General features: G+C 38.4%; 1 protein-coding gene across 1 annotated transcript in view; it reads left to right on the plus strand.

Annotated features, from left to right (window-relative positions):
* The window catches only part of CADPS2 (Ca++-dependent secretion activator 2), a 346,061-nt gene that overhangs the window by 160,922 nt on the left and 171,140 nt on the right, over positions 1 to 13,999 (plus strand). Inside the window, exons 6-7 of the mRNA XM_009883694.1 lie at positions 1,277 to 1,513; positions 6,200 to 6,321. Coding sequence (XP_009881996.1) covers positions 1,277 to 1,513; positions 6,200 to 6,321 — 359 coding nt within the window. The remainder of the gene's footprint in view (positions 1 to 1,276; positions 1,514 to 6,199; positions 6,322 to 13,999) is intronic.

Consider the following 13,999-nt stretch of genomic DNA (forward strand, 5'->3'; position numbering starts at 1 on the left):
CTCTGTCTTCTGTGTTGGCATATTATGATTTGAATGATCCTCACAGAATAAGGTACAGTTTGAAAAACACTCTAAAGTGGGGGTCTTTTTTGGCTAGAGCACCCTGAACCTTGCCTTGTGTTTTTAGTTTCTAACTGTAAATAATTTTTTTCTCTTTCGATCTGCAGTATACTGGCTCTGTAATGCTGTAATGAGCCAGACCACTGGACTTGCTGCAGGGGTTTTGAGTCACGGTGAACTTGCTTGCTCTTTGTTACTGAAACAAAATCAACTGTAAAGGTTTTAATGTAAAACATTTTATGATACTCCTTACAACAGCTAATGATCAAAATTGTCTGTTTTAGGAGCAAAGACAATACGTGGGGAACAGTGTTTGTTTCTCATTTATACGTAAAAAGATATATTTTAGAATAATTTACATTTTTGTTTGGTCTTGAGTGAGATATTCTCCCAAGCTGCCCTATATTCAGTATCAGGGGAAAGACTGTGCATAAAATTGGCTCTGTGTGTGTTCATATATGCATTATATATGTTTATGCATTCCCTTTGTTATAAGCACAATATTTAAACATTATTATCTAGCTCCTACAGAGGAAAAAAAATATTTTTAAGTTCTCTCCAAGACTTACGTTTAAAATAATCCTGAGTGTAATAATTAAGCATTACTTTCAAAATGAATGATCTATTCTTAAAAATACAAATAAACAATGATAGGAATTTCATGTCGTGGTTGTAGTTTTAACAGCTTTTTGTTGGAAGGATGCATGTGATTGACTTGGTTTTGGTAGCATGGGAAATAGATGAAGTAACAAAATTATTAGTGGACAGTTCATTTTGGCAATTTGTAAAATATTTGAAGGTAACATTAAAGGTATATTGTCAATGACACACTTAAAACACGTGTATTAGAAATACCTAATGGGTATGTATTCAACCTGAGTTTATGGTTAAATGATTCTGGGTGGGCATTTTTAAAAATGCCCCTTACTTTATTTTTTTATGTGTTCAAAGAGGTATTTTGTCTGCTGTATTTGAGGAGTATGAATGGAATTCTCAATTCAACTTATTCCTTCTTGTCAAAATTAACTGTATTTTTGGGATGGGATTAGTCTTCCCGTTACTGTTTCGAAGATATAAAAATAGATAGACACTGGAATTAAGACTTTTATTTTTATTAGATATCTCTTAACTGAGAGCAAATTGGTAAATTAACATGATGTATAATGTGGGATGATTTTTTTTTTTCCTCCTTAACTTTTAAAATATATCTTCTAAGGAAAGAAAATTCCCAAAATTTGTAACAAGAGAAATGGAGAACATGTACATAGAAGAGTTGCGGTCTTCAGTGAATTTGCTGATGGCAAATTTGGAAAGTCTTCCAGTGTCTAAAGGTGGGCCGGAATTTAAACTGCAGAAGTTAAAGCGATCACAGAATTCTGCGTTCTTGGACATAGGAGATGAAAATGAGGTTCAGCTGTCAAAGTCTGATGTGGTGCTCTCCTTCACATTAGAGGTAATCACATATTTCACAGAAAACTTGTTGACAGTTGGAATTACTAGAATATCTATGTCTTGATACTTTTTGGTTTTTAGTCCTTCCTTGGTAATTTTTAAATTTTATGTTAAAGAAGTAAATTATTCTTTGTCTCTTTGGTAATAGGGGTTAGAATACAGCTATGTGATGCATTTTCCTCTTGTGGCAGTAGCTGCATTTGGGCCCACACAGCAATGTGGGCAGTTGAATCTCCCACACAAATCTAACTTCAAATGAATTCCAGTAACTTAAATACTTAAGTATACATTTGAATGTAATAATGAAACACTGTTGTTATCAGGAACTTATTCAGAGAATTTTACTAACAAGGTGTGTTTTCTCACTGAAAGGATTTAGAGAATAAATAACAACCAAAAAAAAATTTACTGGTGGTCATAGCAGATTTTTATAAATTTCTGAATTTTCCTCAAGAAACTAGCTCGTGTTTACTGACATTATGTAGGAAGACTGGTCTATATGGATGCAGTCCTAATCCATATAGAGCTCAACTGACTTCAAGAGGAAACCACAAATACTGTTAGGTACTTAAACATGTCTGATGACAGCATCATAGCTCAGGTCCAGTTCCACAAATGGGCATATCAGGAAATGCTGATTTCTCTTTCAGTAATAGTAGAATCAAAATATTTCCAGAGTGTGTATGGTCTATTTGTTGTTCAGAAGGTGCCACACTTGTGTTATGCACTTGAAGTAGCTTTAGTTTGTTTAAGACAATGGATAATGTTGCAGAATACATATTTCAGTTTTTAAATGGTTTAAAACAAAGAAACAAAAATGTTTATCTTTTAAACAATGCTTTTTCTTAAGTGAAATGAGCATCTGCTTTTTTCATGTAATGTTGAAAATTCAGATTTTTCTTTCCCATGTCATCAATATACACATAGAATTGAAAAAAATGTCAAAAATGGACAGATGAAAAAGTTTAAACCTTTTTATAACAGAGAAATCACTTATCCCACTGGCAGGAATTTTAATATTACTAGCTAATAATGTAAAAGCCCAACATCAACTTTCAAAGAGTAGCAAGATCCATCATTCTATATGCCAAAAAATATTAGTTCATCAAATGTGTAAAGCTGCAGTGCAGGCCTTAGTAGTGAAGTATATGAAAAGATGTAGTTTTATAACTCCTGTGCTGAATCCTGTGCATCTCCATCACGTGTGCTCTGTCTGCCTCAAGTGGAATGCCAAGCCTGGAATGGTCCATAAATAGCAATAACAAAGAGTAGTTCTGAAAGACCTGCAAAGTACCCAAAAAAGTTTGACAATAATGTTTTCTGTGTTCAAGAATGTTTGCTTGGTGAGGGATGTAAGAAGAAGGGCTTTCTCTGTGCCTCTAGTGAGAAATACTAAGCTTGTACTAAAAATTATGAGATATTTGGGGGAAAAGCACAGTAAAAGATTGAAACTATCATGAAGTGGAAATTGACAGTAGATATAATTTCCTTTAAATTTGGGGTAGCTTTGCTTTATTTACAGCCCTTCCTTTCTCTCACCAGAAATGTAAACTGTTAGGTCTAGTGAACTTCCTTAGCTAGCTTTTATTTTTTCCCCATTGCTGATACAGAAAACACACAGATGATCTGCAAGGTTAGTAACCTACAGTTCATCCTAGTCAAGGCAAAGAATTAATGTGTTCCTCTACAGGTAGTGGTTTTTAGTAAGGCAAATTGTCATTTTAAATATGGTGTTAATCACCTAAGTTGAGTTTCTTACTGGACATGTGCATGTCTTACTCTTGAGAAGCTAAATCTCAGAGGATATAAGGGCAAAAGGAAACAGCTGAACTGATACTCATTTAGACTGAAACATGGAAGATCTGCTCTTTTTCAATGCAAATGGGCAAATAAGAAAAGCTGATTTCATTTCCTTATAGATAGAATACATTATTTCTGGAAAATGTGAGGTCATATGTGCACAATTTCCTGTTTCTTGAATAACACATAAACATATCCATTTTATGCCTTTTGGGGTGTGACTTAACTAAATTGTATGGTAACCAGCAGAATCCCCACTGAGGGCTGCTGTACAGGAACATGAATGAACAGGAAATCTATAAAACGTGTTGTCACGGTTTAACCCCAACCGGCAGCTAGGACCACCAGCTGCTCACTCATGGCCCCCCACCCCGGTGGGATGGGGGAGAGAACTGGAAGAGCAAAAGTGAGAAAAATCTCATGGGTTGAGATAAAAACAGTTTAATAGGTAGAGCAAAAGCCTTGCACAGAAGCAAAGGAAAACAAGGAATTCATTCACTGCTTCCCATGGGCAGGTAGGTGTTCAGCCTTCTCCAGGACAGCAGGGCTCCATCACGCATAACGGTTACTTGGGAAGACAAACGCCATCACTCCAAATGTTTCCCCCTTCCTGCTTCTTCCCCTAGCTTTATACACTGAGCAGGACGTCATATGGTATGGAATATCCCTTTGGTGAGTTGGGGTCAGCTGTCCCAGCTGTGTCTCCTCCCAACTTTTTGTGCCCTCCCATCCTACTCGCTGGTGGGGCGGTGTGAGGAGCAGAAAAGGCCTTGAGAGCGTAGCAATAACCAAAGCCACCAGTGTGCTACCAACACCATTCTCATCCCAAATCCAAAACATTGCACTACACCAGCCACTAGCAAGAAAGTCAACCCCATCCCAATCGAAACCATGACATGTGTCTAAACATGAGGACCAGAAAACAAACCTCAATGAAAATTTCTTGGCAGGGAGCAAAGTAGCAGGGGCTCATGCTGCCACTGCATGTCATTATTAAGTCAGAACAGCAAAAGATGTAACATTTATAATGTTCTGTTGGGAATGGACCTTGCTTTCTAACATAGGAGAAGCCCTACACATCACTACAAGCAACAGTGAGTATTTTTGCAAGTTGGATATTTCCTCCAACAGCCTATTTGCGTAAATGTCTAAAATAAATAAATAAAATATCAAAGTAGTAGAAGACTTAATCACTTTTGTTCTTAGCTGTTGGACAGTTTAAGAAATAGGCAAGCAATATTTAGGAAGCAGTTTATCAGCTAATGAGCTAGTAAATCAGCTAGTGACAGTTCCTTCCTAATGAAATGCAACTTTTTCCGTCGCTAGAATCCAGAAGTGTTATCAAGGACAAACGCGTTGTGCAATTAAATTGGAAACTCAAAGAAAAGAAGTATCAACATAAAAATGAACAAGCCTGAAGTCTTCATTCAACAAGGACATATGTTTGGCATGTGGAAAGACCCTATAAGCTGTATTAGCTAGAGGGATCCCCAGTGCGGTTTTCAGTGATCATTGATCACTTTAACTACTTGAACTCCTGAACCGCAAAAGATGAGACAGAAGAGATGATTATGTCATTCTCCCTGAATTGCTGTTATTATTTATAAAGCGTAACAGGCAGTGTTGATAACTTATGCGTTATGTAAAAATATCCTACATGATCAATGACTGTAATCTCACTGTGATATTACCAGACTAGCAATTTTACAAGATATCTAACTATTACTAAGGTTCTGGAAGTTTTAAAATACAAAGGATTGTACAGCTAGGGGTGAAGTCTGGCTTAATGTGCTTGAATTGAAATTAATTGGGAAATACACAAAGGGTTTAATAGCAAAGTACCATGAGACCAAAAGTAGTCATTACTTTTGTCACCTTTAAAACAATCAAATAAATACCGGACAGCTTCTCTGCTGATTAAATGGACTCTGGTTTTCGCAGTTTCTTCTAATGGGCCCAAATAGGGCTGGAAAGGAAAGCAGCTTTTCCAAAGCAGGCAGGGAAACCTGACTTTCTTCTCAAATCTTCTCTGAATTAGAAACATCTGAAGTGTAAAAATTCCAATAATTTCACACTGACAAACCGTAAGGTTTCTAAAAGGCGGAGAGCAGTCGAAGTAGGATGGCATTTGGCTCTTCTGCGCTATAACTGAGTAGCTCAGAGGAGCTGAAAAATGGTGGGATCTGCCAAGCTCAGAATTTCCCTGGTGAGGAAATTTATCAGGACACAGCTGGTAGTGGCTTTTTTCCTTTCTCTTCCTCCCCACCGGTATTCATACAGAACCTGCCTGCAAGTACTGAGCTGGGAGAAGGAAAAGGGGTAGGTAGTGTGTGTTGGGGGGGGAAATTACAGCAGCAGATAGCGATGCTCTGACCTGCCTCACGCTCAGCACAGCACCACATCACCTCTGAGATTGGAGGGTTGCAACCTCCGGCGTCGCAGCACCATGATTAACCTTTCAAGATGTGATCGGTGTACTTACTTGCCTTGTTTACAGTCTGACTTAGCAACCTATTCGTTCTATAAATGCTTATTTAGATGACTGCTTAAAAGACACATTTCCTCATGTGTTAATGTGTAGAATTATGTTTAAACGTTAGTCTCAAATTCAACTACTAGCATTTAAACTAGAGTTAGACTGAGTTTTTTGTCGTTGTCCAAGTAGAAACAGAGCAGAATTTCAATTCTGACTATATGTTGTTGAAAGTGGAAAAGGAAGGTGGAATTAAAACTTTTCTATGTGAAGATTTGTGAGTGGGGTTTGGACACTTTCTTCCTTTTTTTTTTTTTTTTTTTTTTCTTTTTCACCAGCCTGGAGCTTAGTACTGCAATAGCTGTGCTATGTAACGTTTTCTGAAGGATAAACGACTTGTTTTCTTTTCCTCAGATTGTTATAATGGAGGTGCAAGGTTTAAAGTCAGTTGCTCCCAATCGAATTGTCTACTGCACCATGGAAGTGGAAGGAGGCGAGAAGCTTCAGACGGACCAAGCAGAAGCTTCCAGGCCACAGTAAGCCGCCCTGCCATCACTGCATCCAGCATCTCTTTCCTTCATTTCATGGGAGAACCTAACTGTGTATCTTTACAGTTTTTACAATTAAGTCAGCGCTAGGTTATGTGAAGTCTTTTCCTGGGTAGTTACCTTAAATTCTTTCTGAAAAATGAAAATACAAATAATAGTTATTTGTGGTGAGGAAAGTACGAAGTGTGAATGCTGTCCAAATAAATGCCGTTGAACGTATGTGCGAGGAAAAGAGCTAGAGACTGCAGCGTTGTGTTCTTACCTGCATCCTCTGAAAATACAAACCTCTCGATAGATGTTAGCCCGAGGTGATTTTGTGTATTCTAGGTTAATGTGCAGGTGGCCTTGTGGAGTGTAACTTCTACAATTGGTGGAAAATCAATACTCAGTAATCAGTCTTGACAAAGCTTACTCACCTGCTGGGCCTATTTCATCTTAAATTATAGGATCCACTTCTTTCAATTAATTTTTGAGGGAGGCAGTCAGCAAACTGACTTGGAGGGGGATAACATCATGCCATCTGTAGTTGAACCAGTCTGAGTGGCAGAGAGGAAGAAAATTAGGTGTGGGTTTTTTGTTGATTTGTTTGACCTACACACTGACTTCAGACACTTTTCTCTCTGTTAAAATGTCATTTGGAATCTTTTGTAGATAACTTTCCAGACAGTGTGTTGGGGTTTTACTGGCACCATAGTGTGCCTTGTGAAAGACAATTTAAAAATTGTAGTTGTTACAGTATCTGAGAAAACATCTTCAATGGAGCAGGATGGTAGTTTCCATTACATTCAGACCACAAATATGGACTTCTGTTAGACAAAGCACAGAGTTTTATGTGCCTCCTCTGGGACTGAGAGGAGGAGGAGATCTAATTTGGTGGACTTTCTCCTAGTTGCAGCAAACTTCCTTGGAAAATAAGCCAGCAGCCTACTCCGTTAACGTATTCAGACAGCTTTACAGAACTCTAAGTATGTGGGACAAGATGTAAAATTCACTTGTCGCAGTCCCTGGCTCTGTTCCTTCTCCAGGGCATAGGAATGCTCAGTCTTATTTGCATGTAGTACATAAGGAACTTCTAAAAGCAACAGCAGCATAAAAGACATGCATATATATGCATTGAAGCAAGGTCATAAGTGGGTATGCAACATCCCCTGCTCATTTGTGGACCTCTTGGGGCGTGCTCTTGTGGCTTGGGGTTACAGGAGAGTCGCAAGGCTTTCTCATGGAGGGCACATCTCCAAAGCTGTGCTTTCTCGTCAAACTTCAAGTTGCTCTTGTACTGTTCCCTGCAACGAGTGCCTCCAACCTTTGCCTACTGCATGATCAAGGTTCCTGTTTCTTCTGATGATGTGTCTCACTTTTTCCTCACTCTTGAACATGTTGCATTCTGGTTTAAATGCTCGAATACCCTCTGATTTCATTGGTGTGGGTCTTCAAATCTCCCTAAATCAGCTAGAATACGTAAATTCTTGAATCTTGGGTACAGTCATTCTCCTTCCAGAAAACAGTTTGTAGATGTTAAGGGTTTTGTTTCTCTCTAACTGTTTCCAGATATGGTGAACAAAACATGGTAGAGATGGTTCATGGTCAGCTCATCGTTTACTTATTGCATACTCAGGGCTGTAGGTTAAGGTACAGGTTGCAAAACCAATTGGAAGGTATACATTGTGTATAGATACAGCCAGTAAAAATTAATAAGAGATTAGTTGATTTTCCTACCTGTCAAAGTAAAACTTTGTGAAAAGGAAGTTCCAGAAAAGATCCAGTCAATATGAGAACAACTGGAGTGTTTCTAGGAAAAGAGGTAATGTTGAGATCTGCTCTCAGCTTGTAAGCTGATTTAGTGGATTTCAGGCTCAATAGGTATGAGTTGCTTGAACACAGGAGAAAAACAGGTTATGGGCTATTCCATATAAGTAATGTTGTATGAACAATTTCCTACAGATTTGTATGGAAAAAATTGTGCATCTTTAGGAAGTGGATGATTGAGAGATGCTGTGAACCATACACTGGAAGGAGAGGAATGGGAGTTACTGGTGCTGTTGACCTGCTGTCCTACCAAACTTTGAGGGTGGTAAGGCACTGGAACAGGTTGCCCAGAGAGGTTGTTGAGGCCCCATCCCTGGAGGTGTTCAAGGCCAGGCTGGATGTGGCCTTGGGCAACCTGGTCTAGTGGGAGTTGTCCCTGCCTATGGCAGCGAGGTTGGAACTTGATGATCTTTAAGGTCCTTTCCAACCTAAACCATTCTAAAACAGTGTAACTTGAAGGGGCACAGCTGATAGAGCTCTAAAATCTATCTAGTTCTTGTGCTCTTCTTAGCTGTATTGTTTTCTGTTTCTGGCAAGAGTAATTATGAGACATTGGCATACAGTATGATTATGAGCATATAGAGACATGTAGTTTGTGAGCATATATAGAGCTGTAGTTTGAGGCAACTAAGGAGGGTATTAAATTAGACAAGCATGAAATTAGCAAATTATGGACAAACAGTAAAGAAGGTGGAGGAAGTTGCCTATGGACTGGGAGATCCTTTATTCCACAGTTTAATTTTTCCGTTAGAGCCAAATCAAGTTTTCTTGACAGTAGCAATATTGATTTTTTTTTTTTTGGGTTGGTGGCAGAGGGAATTAAGGGGGCTTGGCAAAGTTTAATCAGAAAATTGCTGTGGTGGAAAAGAGCATGGGAAACGCTGTTACAGGCAGGGAGGAGTCCCCAAATTGCAGAAGACTTAAGGCGTCTCTCTTTTTTCTCTCTCCTATCCCAGCCTGCATCCAGTCCTTCTCAGAATTTTCTTATTTTTATCACCAACGCATCCCCCGCCCCATGCAGTCACCTGCCTCCTTCTGCCCCCTGCTTCTTCCAGCACGCATCACTGTTCTCTGATAGGGACCTGCCGGAGGACGGGGAGGGTCAGTCACTGGGTGAAGGGTTGGATGTTCTCCTGCAAAGAGGAGGTGTATGGGAAGAGGTGGAAACAGAAGTGACTTTCTGCTCCTGTTGATTTTAGTAATGGTACTACCAGGGGGAAGAGAGATGCCTCCTTTCCCCCTCAGTCCTTCGGCAGCAACAGGCAAAGTCATGTAAGTAGAGGCCAGTGACCAGCTGGGCAAGCACAGCCAGTCCATCTCTTTTCCGATACAGAAAAAACAAGCTGGCAGCTGCCCTAGGCTACTGCCTACTTTCCCTGCTGCCGGAGCTGGCTCCTTACTGGGATAATTTTCAGTACTGTCATTCTGATATGAGGGAAAATAATCAGTGAGGCTGGAGGAGAAAACACAAAACTCATTCCAAAAAAAAAAAAAAAAAGAATTGAGAAGAACTGTTGTTCAGCTTGACTCTTCAAATCACTAGCAGTAACATATTTGCACTGACAAATCCCAGATAAATGAGAACATAACTTCAGATTTTATATAGGACATGCAGCTAGAAAAGGGTAGCAAAGCTCTCATACTAAGCGTAGAATGAGACTGTGATGAAAAGTGAATGATTACCACCAGCCTGCTGTGGGAGACTGCTGGCAAGAGCTCCAAATCATGTGCTTGTCACACACATTTTCTGTAGTTGGTTTACCGTTTTGAACTGGTAGCTACATTTGTGAAAAGAAGCAGTATAAAGAATTATTTATGCCTGCTTTTTTTTTCATCTGCGAAACATCAGTGTATGCAGTGCAATGCTGATGCTCAGTCAGAAGTTTCAAAAGCTTTGACAGTGAAAAAGAGAAAACAAGATACTCAGACAAATGCTTCAAAATGGAGTGCAAGCCAGTGTGACCTTAGAGTGGAGATTAATGGAAGCATGAGTCAAGTGGGGACTTAATTCAGGATTTATCCACCATTCCAAAATGCTGAATATTTTCTCAATTATTTTTATGAATATTTATTTAGGTATTCCTCTGAATCCCTGAGTGCTTCCGTAAGAGTAGCAAGAAAATTAGAAACAATGTTCTTTCATAAAGGGGAAAGACCTAATTGGGCTCCCAGAGAAGAGAGCGCAGTCTTATCCTGACCGTTTATCAGTAAAAAAATGTTTCTCGTTTCTTATTACTTTTAACCCCTGTTTCCTCTCTCTTTGAATAATAATTTTGTGAGTTTATCTTGAAGTGCTTCATTTTCCTATTTAACAAGCTAAATAACGTGCTGGTTTTATATATGTTACTTGAGTAGCTAGCGGTCATCCTAAAAATGTACATGCCATAGGACAATACAGTTTGACTGAGCTTAAGTCCTCTACAATTTTACAAACAGATCAGTTATATGGCTTCACATGCAAACCTTATAAAATTTTTATTACTGCCTGTGAAATATTTCTTCAGTACTTCCAACTGTTTCCTGCCTTTTAGCCCTGCTGAAAATCCCTCCAACATAGCCTGTGACCTTTTCTGCCAGAGATCAGTAAGCGGAGCCTTCAGAGGACCCCGTCAGTCATATGAAGCTTTGCATAACTTTGTTGCTGTGAAGCCACAGGGGGGTCATCTTGCAAAATCCAGTGCTAATTTCATTTTTCAAATGTTACTGATGTGTCTTAGTTTTTAGTCTTGCGGAGTCTGGTGTCCACGTGTTTTCTAATCATTGATTTTTATTCATTCTGGATATTAAATAATGCGGCTTCTTGAAAATGTCATCTTCTTGGGTATGTATAATCATGCCTAAAGATAAAAGATGGGAATATGCTATCTTTTATCACTACAAGTGATGTTCTGTTGTCACATATTTATGCAACAGAAAAAGATTGTATCTTGCATGATGAGAAAATTTTAATGGAGCCAGGATATTCTTCATGTAAACAAGACAAATAAGATGATAATGATTTGCTGCCAGTGATTGCATAACCTTATAAAAGGGGCTATTATATATTAGAAGTATGTGAAGAATGCATGATTAAATATCTGACCAGAGGAGGCAGGGAACCTCAATCCAGACTGCACAAATAAAGTAAATGCTGCTCATGTTCTTATTCTACCATCAATAATTCCGTAAAGTATTTGAAGTATGAGTACTTGTGGATACATAATTAAAGATTACTTAGCAAAAATTTTATAGAACAACTTTAAAGAAAATAAAGAAAAAGACTTAAATTCTAAAATTTAGAACTTCTTTAATCAACATAGAATCATAAAATTATCTAAGTTGGAAGGGAGCTTTCAGTTCATCAAGTCCAAACACTAACCTAGCCAAAACCACCACTAAACCATGTCCCTAAGCACCACATCTAGACGTCTTTTAAATATCTCCAGGGTTGGTGTCTCAATCCCTTCCCTGGCCAGCCTGTTCCAATGCTTGATAACCCTTTCTGTGAAGACATTTTTCCTAATATCCAATCTAAACCTCCCCTGGTGCAACTTGAGGCTGTTTCCTCTTGTCCTATCACTTTTTACTTAGGAGAAGAGCCCGCCAGCCACCTCGCTACAGCCTCCTTTCAGGTAGTTGTAGAGACTGATAAGGTCTCCCCTCAGCCCCCTTTTCTCCAGGCTGAACAACCCCAGTTCCCTCAGCTGCTCCTCATAGGACTTGTTCTCCAGACCCTTCACCAGCTTTGTTGCCCTTCTTTGGACACGCTCCAGAACCTCAATGTCTTTCTTGTAGTGAGGGGACCAAAACTGAAGACAGTAGTCAAGATGCGGCCTCACCAGTGTCATGTACAGTGGGACAATCACTTGGTCCCTCATGAAAAAAAATAATACTTCTTGAATACAATGTTTTGAGGATATAGCCTAAGATGACAATTCTGAAGGGAAAACAGATATACAACAGATATGGCAGTCAAATTTTTATTTTTGATTAAGGGAAACAAAGAGTAATACTATAATTACACTGTTAGTTTTCAGTAATCATTCCTTATATTGTTTACATGTGTAGGAATCCATGCTATTGCTCTTGCATGGGAGAAAAAGTAGAATGAAAAAGTTGTTCCTGCCTCATATTGGTTCAAGTCTGAAATATAAAACTAGAGACTAAACACAGGAAGAAGCGAGGGGCAGAAACACGAGTGTTTGCTGATCAGATAGACAGTAATCAAACTAGTCTGTTGCTGGCAAGCTGGCCAACTCTCCTTATGGTGTGGAGGTTTTTTCCGTTGTTTGTCTGGGTGCTTTTTTGTTGAAATGAGCATATTTGCACATGGGATTTTTACAGAGGGATAATGAGATTGCAGTTTCATAGTGCCTGATCTGAGCTTAGCTTTTTGTTCATATGCTTCCTATTATACCTTCTGAGGATAAATCCTCTTTAGGATTTAGCTTCTTGAACAGAGTCTTTTACGTGATGGATTTCACCTGTTCTTTTCACTATTACCTCTTGAAGTTTTTTTACTTACTGATAAGCGCAGTGAAATCCAGCATTCATCTTACAGAGTATAATAAAGTAGAATTGTTCAGTCTACTTTTGGCATCCAGATTTATTTTCTTTAAAACATAAATACATTTTATGCAACATTTACAAAAGTGAGATTTTATTGTTGGAGAACATCTGTGTATTATTAGTAAGATCATTTTGAAGGTTAAAGCCTGAGAGGCATAATTATGTTGATGTGGGCAGTGTTGAGAACGTGGTGAAGGTGAGTGTGGTCCTTTCATAAGTATTTTGGAATTTTAGGGAAGCCAGTGGGGTAAGGATCATGACAGGAAACAAAGCGTGTCTGCTTTCATAAATTAGGTTTGATGTGCTTGCATAATGATTATTATCATTTGCTCTAAGATTCATCTTTGTATCTTTAAAGGATAAATTCCATCATGGCTTTCATCTTGTCATATGTCAGTAAGTCTTCCTTTTTTGGATTGTCATGATTGCAGCGATTCACAAAATAGGGTGGAAGAAATTACCTTTCAAAAAATTGGATGCTATGAGCAAATACCATATATGTCAGTCTAGTACCCAGCTGTGTAGAGGAAAAAAGAAATTGCCAGTAGAAAATTATCTGATGTTATCTTCATTCTGCAAAGGAAAAGATGAAGAAGAAAAAAATACACATTTATCCCAGCCTGTGTTCTGGATTAACGATGGAAGAGTTTCACAAAAAGAATATGGATTCAGCTGAAAATTTACATGACAATTTTATTCAGTTATTCTTGATGCCTGATCAATTGCGTGCTTCTTTAAAGAACAGAAATAATGCCTAATCAGCTCAAATATAAAGAGCAATATGGTATCCACAAGAAAAAGATATGGGATTTCTAAAAGAAGTAAGTTTCTATGCTATGTTCTGTCATTGATTACTGTTTTATATTGTCTAAGATATTTTTCACCTCTCTTATTGCAGAGAAATATGAATTACATACAGGCTCTTAATATTAAAAGAAATTTGAAACTGAACTGAATAATAACCTGAGCAACCTGATTTTAACTAGCCTTGCTCTGAGCCAGGTTTGAGCTAGATGACCTCCAGTGGCTCCTTCCAGCCTAAATTTTACAGCGATTCTATGATTAACTCCCAAAATATTCTCTCGTAAGCCTACCTACCTAAGGGACTTGTGAAAACCACTGCTGTTAGAAGGGAATATTCACTTGTCAGATCAAGACAAGTGTGGCATGGAAGAAATTGGGATGAGAGGAGGAAAGACATAATTAAAGTTGGTTGTAATCTCTACTGTATTTGGATGGTTAGCAATAAACATAATCCTTCTGCCACCAGGGCATATCTTATTTTTAATTTTCTTCACCTTAATCTTTTTGA

This window comes from Charadrius vociferus, unplaced genomic scaffold, assembly GCF_000708025.1.
Source record: "Charadrius vociferus isolate BGI_N301 unplaced genomic scaffold, ASM70802v2 scaffold43, whole genome shotgun sequence".
Classification (NCBI taxonomy): domain Eukaryota; kingdom Metazoa; phylum Chordata; class Aves; order Charadriiformes; family Charadriidae; genus Charadrius; species Charadrius vociferus.